Here is a 22124-nt window from a genome sequence, read left to right as displayed (position 1 = left end):
GTCTCCACCCACCCAGGATCTTCTAAAATACCTTAAAATGTTCCTTCTACCCTTAGGATAAAATCTAAAATGCTTAAGGCTTTTTCTGATTGCTAGTATCCAGCCTTCTTTCTGACCAGCAAGTACCTCCCTCCAACCACCTGCACCGACACACCTTCCACTCCCTGCTCTCTAGCCTCAAAAGCACAGTGCTCTCAAGGTCTCTAGGCCTTGGCTGAGGCTGTGTCCGTCTTTCCCCATTTCTTCATCTAACAGTTATGTTTTAGATTCTAATGACAATTCTAACCTATACTCTCTTTTGGGTCTCTGCTTAAAGGTTAGCGTCCAGAAAGCCCTCTCTAGGTTTCTCCTTTTTATTTTAGTATGTGCCCAACTGCTAAGCTGTAGTGCCTATCAATATAGCTGCAGAGAGAAAATTAATAGCTGCTGCTGTCTCTCTTGGTATGCTGTTTACGGAACTTCATTCAAACCTGGCACATTATGCTTCTGTATTCTATATTGGACCAAAGATTATTTGAAGACTTCAGAAGATGATTAAAACAATACTGAAAAACCTTCTCTTCAGGAGGGTGGCTGGGTAACTCCGAAGTCAGGGCAGGCACAGCAATTGGGGAATAGCTGTAGTCCCAGCACAGGTCTGTGGTGAGCCCTGCTAGATATGGACCCTACCCCATGCCCAGTCATGCCCAAGTCCATCCAAAACTGCTCTAGTCACTAGCTCTGCTCCCAAAAGCACTGGGGCCCAGCTCACCAGCAATGCTTGCTATCCTTCAGCTAGATTTATTCATGTTACAAATATTACCCATTCAGTCCTCGAAACAGCCCTATTAAGTAGATGATACTACATATATTCCCATTTTACAGATGAAAAAACTTGTTTCACAAAGCTATAAGCAGTAAAGACAGGATTTGAACTCAGGTGGTTGATCTGGCTCCAGAGTCCATGCTCTTAGCCACCACTCTGCACAATCTCTCCTCTACTCCCATTTCGCTGAAAGTTATGAGGGAAGAAAATAGAGTTCAGAAACAGAACCACATATGTACTGTGCCTTCGTTTACAACAAAGGGTAAAACAAAAAGGTAATGCAGAATACTGGATCAATTAGATAATCATATCGGTGGAGGTGGGGGGGTGATGAAGCTTGACCCCTACCTCACACCACACAAAAATCAATTCCAGGGCTTCCCTGGTGGTGCAGTGGTTGAGAGTCCGCCTGCCGATGCAGGGGACACGGGTTTGTGCCCTGGTCCGGGAGGATTCCACATGCCATGGAGCAGATGGGCCTGTGAGCCACGGCCGCTGAGCCTGCGCGTCCGGAGCCTGTGCTCCGAAACGCGAGAGGCCACAGCAGTGAGAGGCCCGCGTACCGCAAAAAAAAAAAAAATCAATTCCAGATGGATCCTAGACCTAAATGTGCTCTCAAGGTCTCTAGGCCTTGGCTGAGGCTGTGTCCGTCTTTCCCCATTTCTTCATCTAACAGTTATGTTTTAGATTCTAATGACAATTCTAACCTATACTCTCTTTTGGGTCTCTGCTTAAAGGTTAGCGTCCAGAAAGCCCTCTCTAGGTTTCTTCCTTTTTATTTTAGTATGTGCCCAACTGCTAAGCTGTGTGTGTGTGTGTGTGTATTAAAAAGACTCACATCCAGATATACAGAATTCCTATAAATCAATAAGAAATTTGTGGAAGAAAGAAAAATGGTCAAAAACATGAGTTCAGGCACTTCACAAAAGTGAAAATGATCATAAACATGTGGAAAAGAGCTCACCTTAAGTAATTAGGGAAATACGAATTAAAACCACAATCAGATACTCCCACTCCCTGGATTGTTGGGAAGGAATGTTAAAGGCCCTACAATTCACTCTGGGGACTTCCCTGGTGTTCCAGTGATTAAAAATCCGCGTTCCAATGCAGGGGACGCAGGTTCCATCCCTGGTTGGGGAACTAAGATCCCACATGCCACGGGGCAACTAAGCCCGTGCACTGCAACTACTGAGCCCGCATGCCTCAACTAAAGAGGCTGCATCCTGCAAACTACAGAGCCCACGTGCTCTGGAGTGCACGCGCCACAACTAGAGAGAGGCCTGCACACTGCAATTAAGAGCCCGCGTACCACAACGAAAGATCCTGCATGCTGCAACAAAGATCCCACGTGCCGCAACTAAGACCCGATGCAGCCAAAAAAGATAAATAAAATAAAATGTAACATGTATTAAAAAAAAAAAGTCACTCTGAACAACTGGGTCAATGTCTGACATGCTCTTCTGATGCAGGTTTATAAAACAATCTTCGGCCCCCAGCGCACCCAAACTCTCTGCCCCTTTGTTTCCCTAACCCTAGCACACAGAAAAGGAGGACAGGAACAATTATCAAAATCAGCACTACTTCATTTCTAACATGGAGGTCACCCTAAACTCTGACATACACTATTCTGAAAAATCAGTCCAACAACAGATATTCAAGTTGTCTCAGGAAAAAGTGACACAAGTTTCTGGGGAAGAGGAGAAGGAAGAGAGAAATACAGAATAAAAAGAAAAAGATTTGGCTGGAGGGAGTTCCTGCAGTCCAGTGGTTGGGACTCAACACTTCCACTGCAGGGGGCATGGGTTTGATCTGGGAACTAAGATCCCGCATGCTGTGTGGCGCAGCCGGAAAAAAAAAAAAAGATCTGGCTTGAATCTGTAATTTAAGGAATGCTGCTTTTCCTCTATGTTGAGAACAAAATGCTGAAATGCAATAGAATGCTATTAACACTGTCTTGCCTGTCTTAGTGCATTCGGTCACAGGTCTAACTGCTTCCCCCGCTGATTCATAGCCCTTTTGTTTTGGTGATTCCTTTTTGTTCCTAAAAACATGCCCATTCTTCCCTGTCTTCATCCAGAACAAGAGAACAACAGATCTAGAATTCAGGTTGCAGACTTTTCATTTTGTGGAAAAGAACCTAAAGGCTCATCAAGGACTTGCCCAAGATCACAAAATTTAGATGAAGATGGTTGCCTTGTCTTGTGGGGTGTTCCTCTCTCTATCATACACTAAAGTGCTTAGGCAAAGGCTTTCCCAGACCACAGTTAACAGCTTGGCTTTAGCCAGTGTGGACTGCCCCCAATCTCTCCTGCACCATCAATTTCTCCCTCCCTACCTGATCAGTCCCACTGGCAAAAAGTTAAAAAGATAAAACCTGTTTTCCACCTGTTCTTCTTTGAGTCCCTATCATTGCACTGAAATTGATCAAGGCCACCAAGGACCCCCACACTGCTAAATCCAACGGTCAATTCTTAGTCCTCATACTACCAGGACTATTGGTTGCCTTTAACTAACACGGTTGATCACTTCCTCCTTGAAATGATTTTTTTTTCCTACCTGGCTTCCATAACACTTTTCTCTTGGGTCTCCTATTACCTCAGTGACCATTTCTTCTCAATCTTCTTTCCTAGATCATCCTCATTCCTTCCCTGCCTCTGCTGCCAAGTGCTTAGTTGTTCAGACCACTTCTCTTTAATTTCTCTTATTCCTGGAATAATCTTATCCTGTCCTGTGATTTAAGTACCATTCATATACAGATATATCCCACTTTTTAACCTCCAATGTAGAGTTCTCCCGTGAACTTCAATTTGATAGTCAACTGCCCTCTGGACATCTCAACTTGGAGGCATAAGACATGTCAAACTTAACATGTCTTCAAAACCGAACTCCTCTCTGTCCCCAATCTGTACCTCTCCCCTCATCTTCCTAAGCTTAGAAAATGGCATCTTCAAGTTGTTCAATAAAAACTTGGAATCCATCCTTACCTTCCCTCTTACTCTGACACAATCTATATCTCTTTCATTAACAAATTCTATTGGCTCCATCTTCAAAACATATCCAGAATCCAACTACTTCTACCACCTCCACCAAGCCACCATCCCTCCTGCCTGGAATTTTGCAGTATCCTCCTAACTGACCTGCCTGCTTTTGCCCTCAGCTCCTTCACAGCCTGTTCCTTACATATCATCCAGTGAGATCTTTCCTCCGTTTAAACCCTCTAATGGCTCCCACCTCACAGAATAAGACCCCACACAGTCTGACCCCACGGCCTCTCTTCTACCACCCTCAGCCTGGTACACTCTGCTTCAGCTACCCTGGCTCCTTGCTGTTTTCTCCACACACCAAGAAAGCTCCTGCCTTTGGATATTTGCTCTTGTTATCCTATCTGCCTGGAATGCTCTTTCTCTAGACAACCACCAGGTTAGCTCCCTTACTTCCTCCATGGCTCAACTCAAAAGTCACCTAATCAAGTAAAGTCTTTCTTGACCAGTCGACATAAAAAAGCATCATCCCACATTCATACCTTACCCAGCTCCCCTTTCTTCATAGCACTTAACACCTTCTGACATACTGTTTATGTACTTATTTATCATGCCTCAACCTACTAAAATGAAAATCCCATGAGGAGAGGCATTTTTATCCCCTGCTGTATTCCCAATGCCCATGACCATGCCTAGTCAAAGAGTAGAAGCTCAATAAATATTACTGAATTACTGAATGCATTCCTTTCCCTTGCCACTCTCACATACTGTATTGTTCTCCTGGTGCCCCATGCTCTTTTGAGACCTGCCATTCTTTTAGGCACTAATACTGGGCTACATAGCTTTTTATGCAAATTTGACTCCTAACAGACTCTGTTAGGTACCTTTCTAACAAGACCTTGATTTCAGATAATGAATGTGACCAAGTCTACTCTGATAGTCTTGTAAATAAACGGTGGTCTATGGGCTGGAGAATAGTCACTTGGATTCACGGATAGATGAATAATCTGATTTGCTGGATGTTAATGGTTCATCTAAAGGGAGGTCTCTAGCAAAACATAAACAGGTTCTATTCTTAGTTCTGATTCCATTGTCCCCCATGACTTGGATAGCCAATAGAGATGACAGAATCTGTTATCCAAGCAAAATAAAAGCACATGTCAATACAAAGGCTTATACATGAATGTTCGTAGTGGCTTTATTTGTATTAACAAAACAAAAGAAAAAAAGGAACTCCCCCCCAAAAGAAAGAAACCCAGGGAATGGATAAACAAATTGGGGTATACCTATACAATAGAATACTACTCAGCAATGAAGACGAATGAACAATTGATATATACATGTGGATGAATCTTTTTTTTTTATAGATTTATTTATTTTGGGCTTCATTGGGTCTTCATTGCTGCTTGCAGGCTTTCTCTAGTTGTGGCGAGCAGGGGCTACTCTTCATTGCGGTGCGCGTACTTCTCATTGTGGTGGCTTCTCTTGTTGTGGAGCACGGACTCTAGGCACGCGGGCTTCAGTAGTTGTGGTGTACGGGCTCTAGAGCGCAGGCTCAGTAGTTGTGGTGCACGGGCTTAGTTGCTCCATGGCATGTGGGATCTTCCTGGACCAGGGCTCGAACCTGTGTCCCCTGCGTTGGCAGGCGGATTCTTAACCACTATGCCACCAGGGAAGTCCCACACATGGATGAATCTTAAAATAATTATGCCGAGTGAAAGAAGTCAGACTCCCAGAAAGAGAATGAATATACTATATGGCTCCATTTATATAAAAATTCTAGAAGACATAAACTAATCAAGGGCAGAAAGCAGAACAGTGATTTCCTAGGGACAGTCCCCTACTGGAGAACCGGGAAAACAGCAGAGAAATCAGCATAGGTAATGAAGTAAAAAAATACCAGAGGAAAAGAAGTGGGACATCTGGCTTTTCCTTGCAAACTCCATAAGAATAAGGGTAGCAGACTTCCCTGGTGGCGTAGTGGTTAAGAATCCACCCGCGAATACAGGGAACACAGGCTCAATCCCTGGTCCGGGAAGATCCCACATGCCAGGGAGCAACTAAGTCGGTGCACCACAACTACTAAGCCTGTGCTCTAGAGCCTGCATGCCACAACTACTGAAGCCCGCACGCCTAGAGTCCGTGCTCCGCAACAAGAAAGCCACCACAATGAGAAGCCCGCGCACCGCAACGCAGAGTAGCCCCCGCTCGCCACAACTAGAGAAAGCCCGTACGCAGCAACAAAGACCCAACGCAGACAAAAATAAATAAAATAAATAAATTTATTTTTAAAAAAAAGAACCATGAGAGGCAAGCAAGACAGTCTGATGATATACCCTCACATCACTATCTTCTGTTATTTCTACTCATTCTACTATATAGACGGGAACTGCAGAACTAGCTGTGGGGAGACTCCAGCTGAACAAGCTGGTAGTGGATAGCAGAAGATGCTGTTGTGGGGGGTGGGGGAGTGAAATAGTAATTTCCTGCCAGAGGTAAACTGGAAATGGGGCAGAGACCTCTAGACAGTTTAAATGACAGAAAATGATCCCTGAACCATATGGCAGCTGTTAGGATGAATGAGAACTGAAGACAGTAACATCAGCAAACGAAGAGGACAGATGCTCATTCTCCTGGAATCTGGAGAATGGCAGGAATGCATCTTCCTAGGCTCCTGAAGATCCAAGCAACGACGATCTAGTGCAATGTTCAGGTATAAAACTGAATACTGGTGTGTTATAAAAAGACAAAAACTTTATTCCTAGGTCAACAGGAAGCTTACAAACAACCAAATCCTATGCCATGAAAGGTTAGAATTAATTGAGAAGCTGTGTGGCTGGCCAGATGACCTAACATTAGACTAATGATGAAAAGGAAAAGTCCAATGCCACTTCAGCAAGTTGGGGACAAAGGAAGGGTGAGCCAAGCAAACCAAATAGGAGCCCAGAAGGGGTCCACCAGCTACAGAGGGGCAGTTCTCTCCCAGTAGGAGCAATTTATAGTCACTTGAAGTAGCTAGGAGGCAGAGCAGCCCTGCAGGAGATGCAATAAGCTTTCTGGAGTTGTGAACCCCTCTAATAATCTCTCCTCAGATAACTTCCTCATCTTCACAGAAGCAAGATTGTGAATGTAACTTAGGAAACTCACAGACCACTCACGGTTATCCTCACACCCATCTGTGGCCACCTGATGGGTCCGTGACCACCAGACCACCTCTTTGTCTCACCACAGGAACTCTGCCACTGACTCCCTCCATGACTTGAACAAGCATGCTCCAGTCTCAAATCTTTAGACCTAAGTCTGCACATCATCAAAGACAAGGTGAATACTAAAGGTCCTTCCAGCACTAAAGTGAGGCTTATATAGAGGAACAACAAATTATTTCCTGGGGAAGAGCATATGAGTTCATTGTTGCTATGTTCCAGTCTTTGCCTTCTCATGATGGATGATGACCTAAGAAATCCAACTGCCAACACCAAGTTGTCTCAGCAAAAATTCTATTAGAATAAAGATAAGGCAACCTCTGTCACTCACTAGAGTCACTCACCATCCAGCAGGTCTTCCTCGTCACCCCTGCCATGCTCCTCCACTGCCACCTCCTCCTCCTCCTCCTCCTCCTCTTCCGCATCCTCCAGCTCCACGTCTGGGTCCAGGTCTGGATCGCTCCCTGAGGCGGATTCGTCTGACATGGCTCCCAGAGGTCCTCAGTGGACATTACCGTCTCATGGTCCACTGCAGGGATCCTAGGAGGAGCATAAGAGGCATCAGAATCACCAAAGGCTTCACTTAGGAGCATGAATTTTTCAAAGAGAAAATGTCAAGGATGAATTCCCTGGGAGCTTTTCTAAGCAGGTCACCCAAATCTCAACCTTCCCCACAAGGGCACTGGCCGTAAGACATATTTTGGTGACTCTCTGCCCAGCTCAAGCTTCTCTTAGCTGCTTCTTTGGTCCCTTTAAGATATTTTCTTGCCCAAACGCCCTATACACCTCAGAATTCCCATTTGTTCGTTCCTTCATGCATCAACTGTTCCCTGAGCACCAACTCTTTATATCTCTATATATACATATACATGTATATATAATCACAGGCACTGTACTAGGCTTTGGGGACACAGTAGAAAGAAGAAAAAAGTATGTTAGAGGGTGTTAGTTGGCTAGTGTGTGCCAGAAGGAGCTGTTATTTTATAGAGGGGGAACAGGGAAGTTCTCACTGAGCAGAGGCCAGAAGGAAGAGGGAGCCACACAGACATCTGGAGGGACTGAGTCCAGGCAGAGTGAGCAGCAAAGGCGGAGCCCTGGAGCAGGAGTAACTGGGAGTGCTCAGGGAATAAGAAGTGGGCCCTGCCTTGGAGCACTACAAGGAAGATGGTCCACTCTCCAATCACCTGAATAAAGCGCTTACAGGCAACTGGCTATTTATCACACTGTCACTCCTCCCAAATACATAGGTAGCCTCAGGCTCCCCGTGGCTCAAGAATACCCCTGTGCCCACATCTCTGTTCTCAGGCTCTGCCCTACCTCTTGGCCCAGTTCCACCTCCATTTCTTCCAAGAAGCCTTTGTCAACTGCCCCAGTCCTCTGGGATCATATTCCCTCTTCTGAACTCCAGTAGCCATGCTAACCATGCTGACCTTCACCAAAGGCTTCATATGAGCTACCTGGCAAAGTGTTTGCCTTCTTTGGTTTCTCACCTCCTGACCCAACAGTAAGGCCCTAATGGCAGGGATTTAGCTGGGAATTGCTTCTTTGTATCCTAAACCTAGAAGCATGTCCTATTCATTCATTCATATTCGCTCTCTCTCTTGCCAACCAGCTCTATTACATTTACTATGTGTCAGGCACTATGCATGTCTGTCTGTTTCTCTCTCCACTTTACTATATTAGCAAGATCATTTCTTCTTGAGTGGAAAGAAAAAACAAGACAAAGAAAGTTAGACGGACTGTTTTGTGACAAAGCAAATATTGCAAAATATTAACATGAAGATTCAACAATTCTTTCAATTTTTTGGTATACTTGTTTTATTTTAATAATAAAATGTGGGGGAGAAGGGCACAAGATAAATAATCCTTTATAAGACAAACTGTTGTAGACAACCACATCCAGAATCAGGTCATCCTAAAATTCCTCTCATCTCCCAAAATTAAAAAAAAGAAGGAAACACAAGTCTCTAATTATTCAACACAAATACTATTCCAGAACTGGAATCTCTTATTAAGGTCCAGACACAATTTGAAACAGAATTTCTATGTTCTTCCGAACAGAAACAGAAACAAAACAAAGCAAACTGGATCCTTTAGAATTTTGGAAAACTGGAATTTAAGTTTAAGACTGCTCAGTTAGGGCTTCCCTGGTGGCGCAGTGGTTGAGAGTCCGCCTGCCGATGCAGGGGACACGGGTTTGTACCACCCCAGTCTGGGAAGATCCCACATGCCGCAGAGTGTCTGGGCCTGTGAGCCATGGCCGCTGAAATAAAATTCAAATTTTTGCATTAATAACACACTTCCAAAAACATTTACAAACGGCATTAAGGTACAGGGAAGAAAAGTGATCCACAAATAAATATTAATATAAATAATGCTGGATTTCCCTGGTGTCGCAGTGGTTAAGACCGCCTGCCAATGCAGGGGACACGGGTTCGAGCCCTGGTCCGGGAAGATCCCACATGCCGTGGAGCAACTAAGCCCATGCACCAAAACTACTGAGCCTGTGCTCTAGAGCCTGTGAGCCACAACTACTGAGCCCATGTGCCACACTACTGAAGCCCGCACGCCTAGAGCCTGTGCTCCGCAACAAGAGAAGCCACTGCAATGAGAAGCCCGTGCACTGCAACGAAGAGTAGCCCCCGCTTGCCACAACCAGAGAAAAAGCCCGCATGCAGCAACGAAGACCCAATGCAGCCAAAAATAAAATAAAATAAAATAAGTAGTAAAAAAATATATATATATATATAAAAATATAACTAATGCTGAGCTACCATTCACTGACAAAGCAGATTCCAAGTCTCTGAAGGAAACCTATATCTTTAGTTCATTAGGCTTTAGAAAGGAAGTAATAAACCAATTAAATATCAGCAGGTTTAGAAGTGAAATTTATTTCTAAATATTAGTATAATGAAAATTCATCAGCAACTACTCTGTGTTTGGAAGTCAATGTTCATAATCAGCATAAACCCCCTGTTTCATTCTCGACTGCTTAATAAGTGTTTTGCTTACAGTGAGCCTGGCTGATTATGGAGTGGCTTTTAGAGAACAATTTTTAATTAGCAAGTACCTTTAGGTAATCTGAATTCCTGTCATTTTAGAGAAGAAATTGTGTGGTGATGGAAGAATAACAATCACTGAAAGGTCAGCAATAACAATGAAAAGCCTGTAAACCCCCAGTTAACAAACATCTTCAAAACAACCTCAGTCCCAAGCTCCTGACAGACAGAAGCAAACATCAATTAAACATTCAAAAACCACATATATTACACTATGAAAGACATTGATCCAGCCCCCTTCTCAAAACATTTTAAAAACAGAGGAAACTTTAAAATAGTACCCAGGCCATCAGATGCCCATAACAGAGAAGAAACTGGAAAGTAATGGATTTCTTAAGTCCCATCAAATTTGGTTTTTCTCTTTCCTTCCCTTCCATGAGCCACTAAATTTCTTTACATAGAGGACACAATGAATTCTTTTCTCAGCTCTTTAGAACCATACAAACTACTTAAGGGGCAGGTTTTGCTGTTACTGATCACCTTCAGAAAAGCAACAAAGGGAAAATGGCAGAGGAAAAGCTGATCTTGGGGGGCAGCAGCACAGTCAATTAAACTTTGTCTCTAAGGGGTTCCACCCACCCACACAGACACTTCCATGTGGGCACAGCCTTTCAGAACACAGGGAAGGCAGCCCTGATTCAAAAAATTAGCTCTTAGCATAACTGATAGACAGACGTGAGAAAAAAGTTGATAAGGAAGAAAATGCATCTCCCCATTTGCTCCTCATCCCATGTGAAACACTGCTTCAACCTCCAGTGAAGAGAAGCTCTGCCTCTAAGACACAGAGATACTAGGAGAGTGATCATGGGTGTGTTGCACCTTAATAAGGACCTATATTCCTACAAAGCAAATTCTGGGACTCAAATTCTATTTTAATGAAATGGGAGAACTAGCTATTTAAAGGAACTCCAAACAGAACCACTCTGAAAGGTAAATATTCAACCCCTAAGTAATATGTTAATTTCTACAGTTTAATATATTGGGATTGCTAAAAGGAGGCTATAATTACGAAGAAACACACAGCCAATCCCAGTCAAGCCTCTCAAAGCAATCTTGAGAGTGAAGGAAAAGGGTCTTCTGCCCTGCTAAATTAAAAGACCACACCTGTCTGTAAAGTGTTGCCTGACCAAGAATCAACAGAATTAATCATGTGGGCACGGTCCTTAGACTAACCCCTGGCAGGGAGACACACAGGAGGAAATAAACACACAAAGACACACACACACACACCAGAGGGGAGACAGCAGAAGCAAGAAGAACTACAATCCTGCAGCCTGTGGAACAAAAACCACATTCACAGAAAGATAGACAAGATGAAAAGGCAAAAGGCTATATACTAGATGAAGGAACAAGATAAAACCTCAGAAAAACAACTAAATGAAGTGGAGATAGGCAACCGCCCAGAAAAATAATTCAGAACAATGATACTGAAGATGATCCAGAACCTTGGAAAAAGAATGGAGGCAAAGATCGAGAAGATGCAAGAAATGTTTAACAAAGGCCCAGAAGAATTAAAGAACAAACAGAGAAGAACAATACAATATCTGAAATGAAAACTACACTAGAAGGAATCAATAGCAGGATAACTGAGGCAGAAGAACGGATAAGTGACCTGGAAGACAGAATGGTGGAATTCACTGCTGCAGAACAGACTAAAGAAAAAAGAATGAAAAGAAATGAAGACAGCCTCAGAGACCTCTGGGACAACATTAAACGCAACAACATTCACATTATAGGGGTCCCAGAAGGAGAAGAGAGAGACAAAGAACCAGAGAAAATATTTGAAGAGATTAGAGTCGAAAACTTCCCTTACATGGGAAAGGAAATAGCCACCCAAGTCCAGGAAGTGCAGCGAGTCCCATACAGGATAAACCCAAGGAGAAACATGCCGAGACACATAGTAATCAAATAGGCAAAAATTAAAGACAAAGAAAAATTATTGAAAGCAGCAAGGGAAAAATAACAAATAACATACAAGGGAACTCCCATAAGGTTAACAGCTGGCTTCTCAGCAGAAACTCTACAAGCCAGAAGGGAGTGGCATGATATACTTAAAGTGATGAAAGGGAAGAACCTACAACCAAGATTACTTTACCCGGCAAGGATCTCATTCAGATTTGATGGAGAAATCAAAAGCTTTACAGACAAGCAAAAGCTAAGAGAATTCAGCACCATCAAACCAGTTGCTCTACAACAAATGCTAAAGGAACTTCTCTAAGTGGGAAACACAAGAGAAGAAAAGGACCTACAAAAACAAACCCAAAACAATTAAGAAAATGGTCATAGGAACATACATATCGATAATTACCTTAAACGTGAATGGATTAAATGCTCCAACCAAAAGACACAGGCTTGCTGAATGGATACAAAAACAAGACACATATATATGCTGTCTACAAGAGACCCACTTCAGAACTAGGGACACATACAGACTGAAAGTGAGGGGATGGAAAAAGATATTCCATGCAAATGGAAATCAAAAGAAAGCTGGAGTAGTTATACTCATATCAGATAAAATAGACTTTAAAATAAACAATGTTACAAGAGACAAGGAAGGACACTACATAATGATCAAGGGATCAATCCAAGAAGAAGATATAACAATTATAAATATATAGGCACCCAACATAGGAGCACCTCAATACATAACGCAACTGCTAACAGCTATAAAAGAGAAAATCAACAGTAACACAATAGTGTGGGACTTTAACACCTCACTTACACCAATGGACAGATCATCCAAAATGACAATAAATAAGGAAATACAAGCTTTAAATGGCACAAGAGCCCAGATAGATTTAATTGATATTTATAGGACAGTCCATCCAAAAACAGCAGATTACACTTTCTTCTCAAGTGCGCACAGAACATTCTCCAGGATAGATCACATCTTGGGTCACAAATCAAGCCTCAGTAAATTTAAGAAAATTGAAATCATATCAAGCAACCTTTCTGACCACAACGCTATGAGATTAGAAATGAATTACAGGGAAAAAAACATAAAAAACACAAACACATGGAGGCTAAACAGTACGTTACTAAATAACCAAGAGATCACTGAAGAAATCAAAGAGGAAATCAAAAAATACCTAGAGACAAATTACAATGAAAACACGACGATCCAAAACCTACGGGATGCAGCAAAAGCAGTTCTAAGAGGGAAGTTTATAGCTATACAAGTCTACTTCAAGAAACAAGAAAACTCTCAAATAAACAATCTAACCTTACATCAGACTCCCTGACTTCAGACTATACTACAAAGCTACAGTAATCAAGACAATATGGTACTGGCACAAAAACAGAAACATAGATCAATGGAACAAGATAGAAAGCCCAGAGATAAACCCATGCACCTATGGTCAACTAATCTATGACAAAGGAGGCAAGCATATACAATGGAGAAAAGACAGTCTCTTCAATAAGTGGTGCTGGGAAAACTGGAGAGCTACATGTAAAAGAATGAAATTAGAACACTCCCTAACACCATACACAAAAATAAACTCAAAATGGATTCGAGACCGAAATGTGAGACCGGACACTATAAAACTCTTAGAGGAAAACATAGGAAGAACACTCTTTGACATAAATCACAGCAAGATCTTTTTTGATCCACCTCCTAGAGTAATGGAAATAAAAACAAAAATAAACAAATGGGACCTAATGAAACTTCAAAGCTTTTGCACAGCAAAGGAAACCATAAACAAGACGAAAAGACAACCCTCAGAATGGGAGAAAATATTTGCAAATGAATCAAGGGACAAAGGATTAATCTCCAAAATATATAAACAGCTCATGCAGCTCAATATTAAAGAAACAAACAACCCAATCCAAAAAATGGGCAGAAGATCTAAATAGACATTTCTCCAAAGAAGACATACAGATGGCCAAAAAGCACATGAAAAGCTGCTCAACATCACTAATTATTAGAGAAATGCAAATCAAAACTACAATGAGGGGGCTTCCCTGGTGGCGCAGTGGTTGAGAGTCCGCCTGCCGATGCAGGGGACATGGGTTCGTGCCCCGGTCTGGGAAGATCCCATGTGCCACAGAGCGGCTGGGCCCATGAACCATGGCTGCTGAGCTTGCACGTCCAGAGCCTGTGCTCCTCAACGGGAGAGGCCACAGCAGTGAGAGGCCCGCGTACCGCAAAAAAAAAAAAAAAAAGGCATCATCAGAAAATCTACAAACGACAAATGCTGGAGAGGGTGTGGAGAAAAGGGAACCCTCTTGCACTGTTGGTCAGAATGTAAATTGATACAGCCATTATGGAGAACAGTATGGAGGTTCCTTAAAAACTAAAAACAGAATTACCATATGATCCAGCAATCCGACTACTGGGCATATACCCAGAGAAAACCATAATTCAGAAAGACACATGCACCCTAATGTTCATTGCAGCACTATTTACAATAGCCAGGTCATGGAAGCAACCTAAATGCCCATCGACAGACGAAAGGATAAAGAAGATGTGGTACATATATACAATGGAATATTACTCAGCCAAAAAAGGAACGAAATTGAGTCATTTGTTGAGACATGGATGGATCTAGAGACTGTCATACAGAGTGAAGTAAGTCAGAAAGAGAAAAACAAATATTGTATATTAACACATGTATGTGGAACCTAGAAAAATGGTACAGATGAACCAGTTTGCAGGGCAGAAATTGAGACACAGATGTAGAGAACAAACGTATGGACACCAAGGGGGGAAAACTGCGGTGGGGTGGGGATGGTGGTGTGCTGAATTGGGCGACTGGGATTGACATGTATACATTGATATGCATAAAATTGATGACTAATAAGAACCTGCAGTATAAAAAAACAAATAAAACAACTAATACTAAAAAATTAAACACACACACACACACACACACACACACACACACACACACACACACACAAAGCCTTTGTTCACAAAGCAGCCCAAGCCTGGAGAGTCCACACTGAAAAATGCAATCACACACTGCTTCACCATTGCAGGGCAGCCTGTGAAATTTCAGAGATGTCTTTGTGTTCCTCAGCAGCATCCTGATCCTGCCTTTGATAAAAACAATCCATTCCAAATTGCCATGTCCTCATTAATTTTGGTGACCTTGAGTAATACTAAATTTCCTCAAATGATCTCAAAGCAATTCAACAGCAAGTGCCACTCACACCTTTTTTCCATTAAGAATATAAACAAAACCATGCACTTATGCTAATTTACAAGGGGAGGAAAGTTTTCAGAGCATGAAAACATTCAGCCCAAAACTTTAAGCAACACCCCTTCAAAGAAACCCATTAGTCAAAGAATTTACATAATTCAAAGGGGGAAAAGAGTTCAGTTCATATATATTAGTACTGCCTGGGTATCTACAAGATTCTTCCAATCTGCTGTGAGAGATCGACTGTGGAGCTCTAAAGTTATTTCAAAACACCTTTCTTGTGCAAGATAAAGACCTGATGTGTACTTCAAACTTCCACGTAGCCTAAATGCCTTTTGACTATCTTTCAGTTACTTAAAAACACATTTAATACACATAAGCAGCCACAGAGCTAAACTGACAAGAGATCAAAATATTTTATTCAGAAACCTAAAGAGACTTTTGGCAATTAGAAAATTAAGACAAAATAAGGAAGGAAAGGTGAACAAACATTCAAGACTCCAAGGAGCAGGGCCACAGGAGACAACTCCCAAAAGGCAATGCAGTGAGGCCAGCACCAAGCACAGCAGAGGTACTGAAGCCAAGTTTAAAGAATCAGTCAAGAAACCTAAATTATAGTCACAGCTCAATGGGAAACTAGCTGCATTACCTTGGGCATATCAGTTCTCCCACAACTTCCATTACCCCTCTTACTCCAGCCTAGAAGAAAGATGGGCCTGAGTTCATCTTTAAGACCCCTTCCAGATTCTATGACAGCAGTTTTTAAAGGGTGGTTCCCTCAGGTCCTGAGGGTCCTCAAGACCCTTTCAAGGGAGCCAGAAAGTCAAAATCATGCATGGGTTAAAGAGCCATTCAAAGTGCAAGATAGACCAATGGATTTTAATGTAACAGAATACAAAAAGTTCCTTGATATGGTTTCAAAGTCTCTGTAACAATTAACCTTGAAGAAACTACCATTTTTCGGCGTTTCGGTATAGTACCAAAGAATACCCACAGTGGGGCTTCCGTGGTGGCGCAGTGGTTGAGAATCTGCCTGCCAATGCAGGGGACACGGGTTCGAGCCCTGGTCCGGGAAGATCCCACATGCTGCAGAGCAACTAAGCCCATGCGCCACAACTACTGAGCCTGCGCTCTAGAGCCCGTGAGCCACAACTACTGAGCCCGCATCCCTAGAGCCCATGCTCCGCAACAAGAGAAGCCACCGCAACGAGAAGCCCATGCACCGCAACGAAGAGGAGCCCCCGCTCACTGCAACTAGAGAAAGCCCGCATGCAGCAACGAAGACCCAAAAGCAGCCAAAAATAAAAAATAAATAAAACAAAGAATACCCACAGTTATCTGAAAAGGATATTAAAACACTCCTCCCTTCTCCAACTACATTCTTCATGTACTTTAACAATACAATAAGTCAACAATAAAACAGTAAGTCACAACAGGCTAAATGCAGAACCAGATCTGAGAATCCAGCTGCCTCTATTCAGACATTTTCAAATTTTCGAATGTGTAAAACAATGATACCCTTCTAATTTTTTTGTTTTGGAAAATATAGTTATTTTTCATTTAAAAGGTTATTTATGCTAACATAATTATTTTATTATTTTTAAATGAATTAATATTTTTTTATTTCTCAGTTTTAATTTCTAATACAGCATATATTGACCAATATAACCAATATAAACAAAAGTTCTTTGGGGTCTTCAATAATTTTTAAGAGTAAGTTTGAGAACTTGCTCTCCTAAGACAACAAAACTCTAAGATCAATGGTCTTTTCCCCCAAATTTTCAGGTATCACAAAGAAAGAAAAATTGGCGTTTTTTTTTTTTTAATGTAATGAGCAGAGGACCACTTTACATGAATATCATAAAATACTCCATACCATATTCAAATAAAAAAACACAAAATTAATCTGATATATAAATGATATACACAGGTTATTTTATAAATGTAATTAACCATCAAGGGCAAATTTTCTCAATAACTGAAGTTAATACTACATTTGCAAAGTCAAATTTTCACTTTTACCACTGAATCTCTGCTATCCACATCCTGTTTAAAATAGCCAAGGGCTGAGGTTCCTTGTGTACACTGCCCCCCTCGTAAAGCTTCCCTGGCTTATGCCCTTCATCCAAGAGGTCTCTGAGAAGCACATCCCTGCAGAGCCAGTCCCAGGAGTTTTGAATAAGTAGGAGTAAAGCCCTAGAAGGCCACTACTGAGGGGAGCAAATGAAAGATTCATTTCATTCTCTATGGAGGCAGCTGAAAAAAAAGAAGAGGGAGGGGTGAGAAGAGGGAAGGAGGCGGGGGGAGGGAGAGAATAAACAATTGAGCTGGGAAGATAGGAGCTAAAGCAGGGATGACAGCTTTGGCTATGAGAAGCCTGTGCGACATAGCCACTGCTCCCCAGAGAAATCTGGGCTCTGAAAAAATCTCTCTCTCTCTCTCTCTCTCTTTCTCTCTCACACACACATACACCACATATGTTAAAACATCAGATCTGTGTAATATGAGAGTGGTTAAAAAAAAAAAAAGTAAGATCCCTGGATCTCTAAATACAGGGGATGAGGCAAGAGTAAAAGCAATTCTGGCTAAATATGTTACCATTCAACTTGTGAGTCCTGTATCTCTTTCCACACAGCTCTAACTTCTTAAAACAGGGATTTCAGAGATAAGGGCCAACTTGGCAGGGGCATGGATGGCCCACTTTCCCTAGGCTTCCTGGAGCCTAAGCCAGCCCTGAGTCCAGATCACCCTAAAAGCAGGTCAGGTTTATCTACTACATGGCGAGACTGAAGAGGCTTGGAGAGAAGCCAAATCATGCTTGGTGTCCCATCCGACTCCCCCACCACAACCATCTCCACTTCCCTCACCAGTCTCTTCCCCTAGCCCTCTGAGACCCCTCCCTCTCCTAAGAGTTCTATCATAAAACCACGGAGTTCAGTCTGGATGCTTCAAACCCAGACAACTACAAGCTGTGCACAGAGAGGATGGTTTACCCTTCACAGCCCTGCAAACATTCAGCATGAACTTTGGTAAAGACTTCGCTGTATCTAGTCAACCTACCCACGAGACACAATCCTAAAAAGCTCTATGCAAGTAGCATTTCATCAAATCAGAGCTTTTAAAAATAAGACTATAGCAGGGACCCTGACATGAATCCTTCTATACTATAACTAGCCACTAACTTTCTGAATTGTTGCTGATCACTTTAGATTTTCAGTTATTATTTCTTTTAAAATAATTATACCTACATCATATAGAGGCTGTATACTGTGGGTTTTTCCTAAATTGGTATCTACTATAAATAAAAGTAATAATGGATGACTACTATTTTGCAATATATATTCACATAATTGTATTTCTATGGCTACTCAAGTTTCTCACTTTGGCTTTGTCAGTGACATGGGTACTCTGTGCACTTAGCTCCTTAACGACATAGGTAAACTCTTATGGCTCCACTTCTCACGGTTCTAAAATGAATGGTACTGCTAGTCAGGTGTAGACCCCTTATGGTGCCTATGGCACAATACAAAAATATATCTGGTCTTTGCCCCTAGTTCCTGGCACAGAGCTCCCAAAACCCTTGGAATTTTCTGAGTGATAGGAGTGTCTTTTGTTATTCGTACCAAGCCCCTTTTGACCAGACCTGAATTTATGTTAATGAAGTAATTTAGGGTGGGGTCCCTAGAAAGCCTCAGGATGGGACTGGTCACCAGTAAGACCAAATGACTAGAAGGAACTTTCAGTCCTACCCACCAGCCTCCAAGATGGGGGCAGGGAACTGGAGATTAAATTTTATAAAAACTCCTGAACACTGAGATTCAGAGGGCTTCTGGGTCAGTGAATACATCGAGATGCTGGGAGGGTGGAACCTGGAAAGGGCACTGAAGCTCCACAACAACCCCTGCCACCCCATACCTTGCCCTATGCATCTCTTCCATTTGGCTGTTCTTCAGTTGTATCCTTTAAAATAAACCAGTAAACATAAGTATATTCCTGGGTTCTATGAGTCATTCTTGCAAATTTTTGAACCTAAAGAGAGGTTCATAGGAACCCCTGATTTATAGTCTGTCAGTGAGAAGTATGGGTAGTCAAGGACTTGTGACTGGTATGTGAAGTCAGGGCAGTCTTGCAGGACTGAGTCCTTAACCTGTGGAGTCTGTACTAACTCTGGGTAGTTAGTATCAGAATTAAATTGTTGAACACACAGTTGGTATACAGAGAATCAGAGAATTGGTTATTGATGCTGGAAAACATCCCAATGCCACAAGGATTTACAAGTGACAAATCACAGGAAAAATTTATATCTGCAAAGAATAGAAAATTTAAAGATCCATTATTTCTTGACTTCCCACATGCAAAAATAAATTGTGGCACTTACTTCAATGCAACAGGTAACCTGTACCTTTAAACTACTAAATGTCACATTTCCAGTTGACTTATATTAGTAATTACATGATACACAAATTTGTAAATGGGAATCCACAATGGGTTCACCTCCTCAAATCACAAAGGAAGAAAAGAATCACAGATAAACCAAATCTGTTTCTAACACCGCTTTCCACATTTTCAATGAAAAATAAAAACTGATTATGAAATTTAGGAAAAAACTAGCAGAACCAAGGAGGATCATTTAGTGACCTAAGCAATTTAAAATGCGTATAGAAAAAAATAATTAAAAATTAATAAAATACGTAGAGTCTAACCATCACCTGTCTATTAGATACCTCCCCCTCCCTTGGCCAACACACCCCCTCCGACAACCAAACCTATTAGTAGCTACTAAAATGTGGAAGAATTGAATTACACTAATGAGTTCCATTCAAACACAATGCCTTGACTCTCAAGGTGGCATCATCCTTCTCTAGAATGCATGAGGAAGTCAGGATCAGAATGAGAATTGGAATAATCCTAGGACTAACTGTGCACATCCTACCACATATGTAAAACAATTCTCTAAGAACTGTTTCAGATTAAAGGAGACTAAATGCAATGTGGGATCCTGGATTAGGTCCTGGACCTGGGGAAGAAAATAGCTATAAAAGCCAGTACTGAAGACAATAGTTGATGCAACTGAATATGGACTATGGATTAGATAATAGTATTGTATCAGTATTTTATTTCCTGATTTTGAGAACTGTTCTGCGGTTATGTAAGGAAATGTCTTTAGGATATACATGAAGTATTTAGGGGTAAAAATAAAAATATAACCTTCTAAAAGACAGTTAACAAGGACTAGAATAAAATCATGTTTCTGGTTCTCCAAAGATTTAAACACTTAACGAGTACAAAAATATCTTATTTCAAAGTACAGATTTGAAAGATTACCTAGCTAACTATTCTCCCTAGTTAATCAGTAACAAATAAGTAACAAAATTCCTTTCCTTTAAGACACAATAACTTAGGGTTAAAAAGGCTAATTAAGCCTCCCAGCATCCCCATGAACAGGCAGTCTACTCCTGCTAGGGAGTAGACTTCTCTCCCTCTTCCCCTGAGCCCAGCAAGAACTGGATCCATCTCTGAGGCAAATCTCACCTGGGTTCCCTCTGGAAGGCTCTAGGTCTGATCAATGTCATAAACAAATAGCACGCCACAGCCAGGTAGAAAGTGGACTCACTGGCTTGCCCTCCCTCTTTGTGTAGATGTGGCCCAGTTTAGAACAGTCTTCCAAGGAAACTTATGTAAGCAATCTAGATTATGTGTTTCACTGTTACTTTATGGCCAAGGTTATTCAACCTGTGCCCAGTTCTTAGGCTCTTACACACACACACACACACACACACACACACACTCTCTCTCTCTCTCTCTCTCTCCCTCTCTCTCTCTCTCTCTCTCTCTCCAACATTGTAAAAATATGTAGTTTAAGATTCATACCGCTGAACCAATCATGAGAGTTAACTTAAAAGTTGCACTGTAAGTCTCTCTCTAGTCTATCACTGGACATAAACACTGAAGAAACCAGTGACATCTGAATATTAGCAAAGATAAGTGGGAAAGAATGTGTGCACCTGACCTAAAGCAAATAAAGTAGAAAAAAGGCTTCTTCTTTCAAATTAATACTCCTATAATGTCTCTGGGGAAAAAGCATATGGAGTCTGGACAAAACTCAGGCTATAGATTTTGCAAGTAAGAAGAGGATCGGCAGGAAAACCTCATTTCTGTAACCAGAAAATAATGGATGCTAACCTTTGGGAAAAAGGGCCATCTGTCAAAGACTGGAAGATGACCTGTGTGTGTGTGCATACCCAGTCGGGTACATCCCATCACTCTTCAGATAAAGATGCTATTCCATAGAGACAAAGCCAAACTTCAATATACCAAATGAGACGTGATATAATGAAGAGACCAAAATAATTCACACAGGGGTTTTATGGCCAGGAGATATTGTCATGATAGTGGGGATGAAGGGCAAAGGCTGAGATGAAATAAAAGCTTGAGGAAATATTTTAAAGAAAAAAGTGGCTGAAAGTTATTTGGAGATGGGCTTCCCTGGTGGTGCAGTGGTTAAGAATCTGCCTGCCAATGCAGGAGACACAGGTTCAAGCCCTGGTCTGGGAAGATCCCACATGCCATGGAGCAACTAGGCCCATGTGCCACAACTATTAAGCGTGCACTCTAGAGCCCAAGAGCCACAACTACTGAGCCCATGTGCCACAACTACTGAAGCCCATAGGCCCTAGAGCCCGTGCTCTGCAACAAGAGAAGCCACCACAATGAGAAGCCTGTGCACCACAATGAAGAGTAGCCCCTGCTCACCGCAACTAGAGAAAGCCCACGCACAGCAACGAAGACCCAACGCAGCCAAAAGTAAAAATTAATTAATTAATTTTAAAAAAAGAAAGTTATTTGGAGAAAGAATGGTCAAAGGGAAAGGCAGAAGGGCTAGCATTTTATTCAGGCCAAGCTTAAGTACCTTCTGTGATAAAGACACTGTG

At 41.9% G+C, this 22124-nt stretch overlaps 1 protein-coding gene across 1 annotated transcript in view; it reads right to left on the bottom strand.

The window, feature by feature from the left end:
• The window catches only part of RAD54L2 (RAD54 like 2), an 87422-nt gene that overhangs the window by 41947 nt on the left and 23351 nt on the right, over positions 1 to 22124 (bottom strand). Inside the window, exon 2 of the mRNA XM_082664653.1 lies at positions 7334 to 7529. Coding sequence (XP_082520779.1) covers positions 7334 to 7475 — 142 coding nt within the window. The 5' untranslated portion in view covers positions 7476 to 7529. The remainder of the gene's footprint in view (positions 1 to 7333; positions 7530 to 22124) is intronic.

This window comes from Grampus griseus (assembly GCF_964374135.1).
Source record: "Grampus griseus genome assembly, chromosome: 10".
NCBI classification, from domain to species: Eukaryota; Metazoa; Chordata; class Mammalia; order Artiodactyla; family Delphinidae; genus Grampus; species Grampus griseus.
The sequence above is the reverse complement of the archived record's forward strand: the minus strand, read 5'-3'. Positions and strand labels throughout refer to the sequence as shown.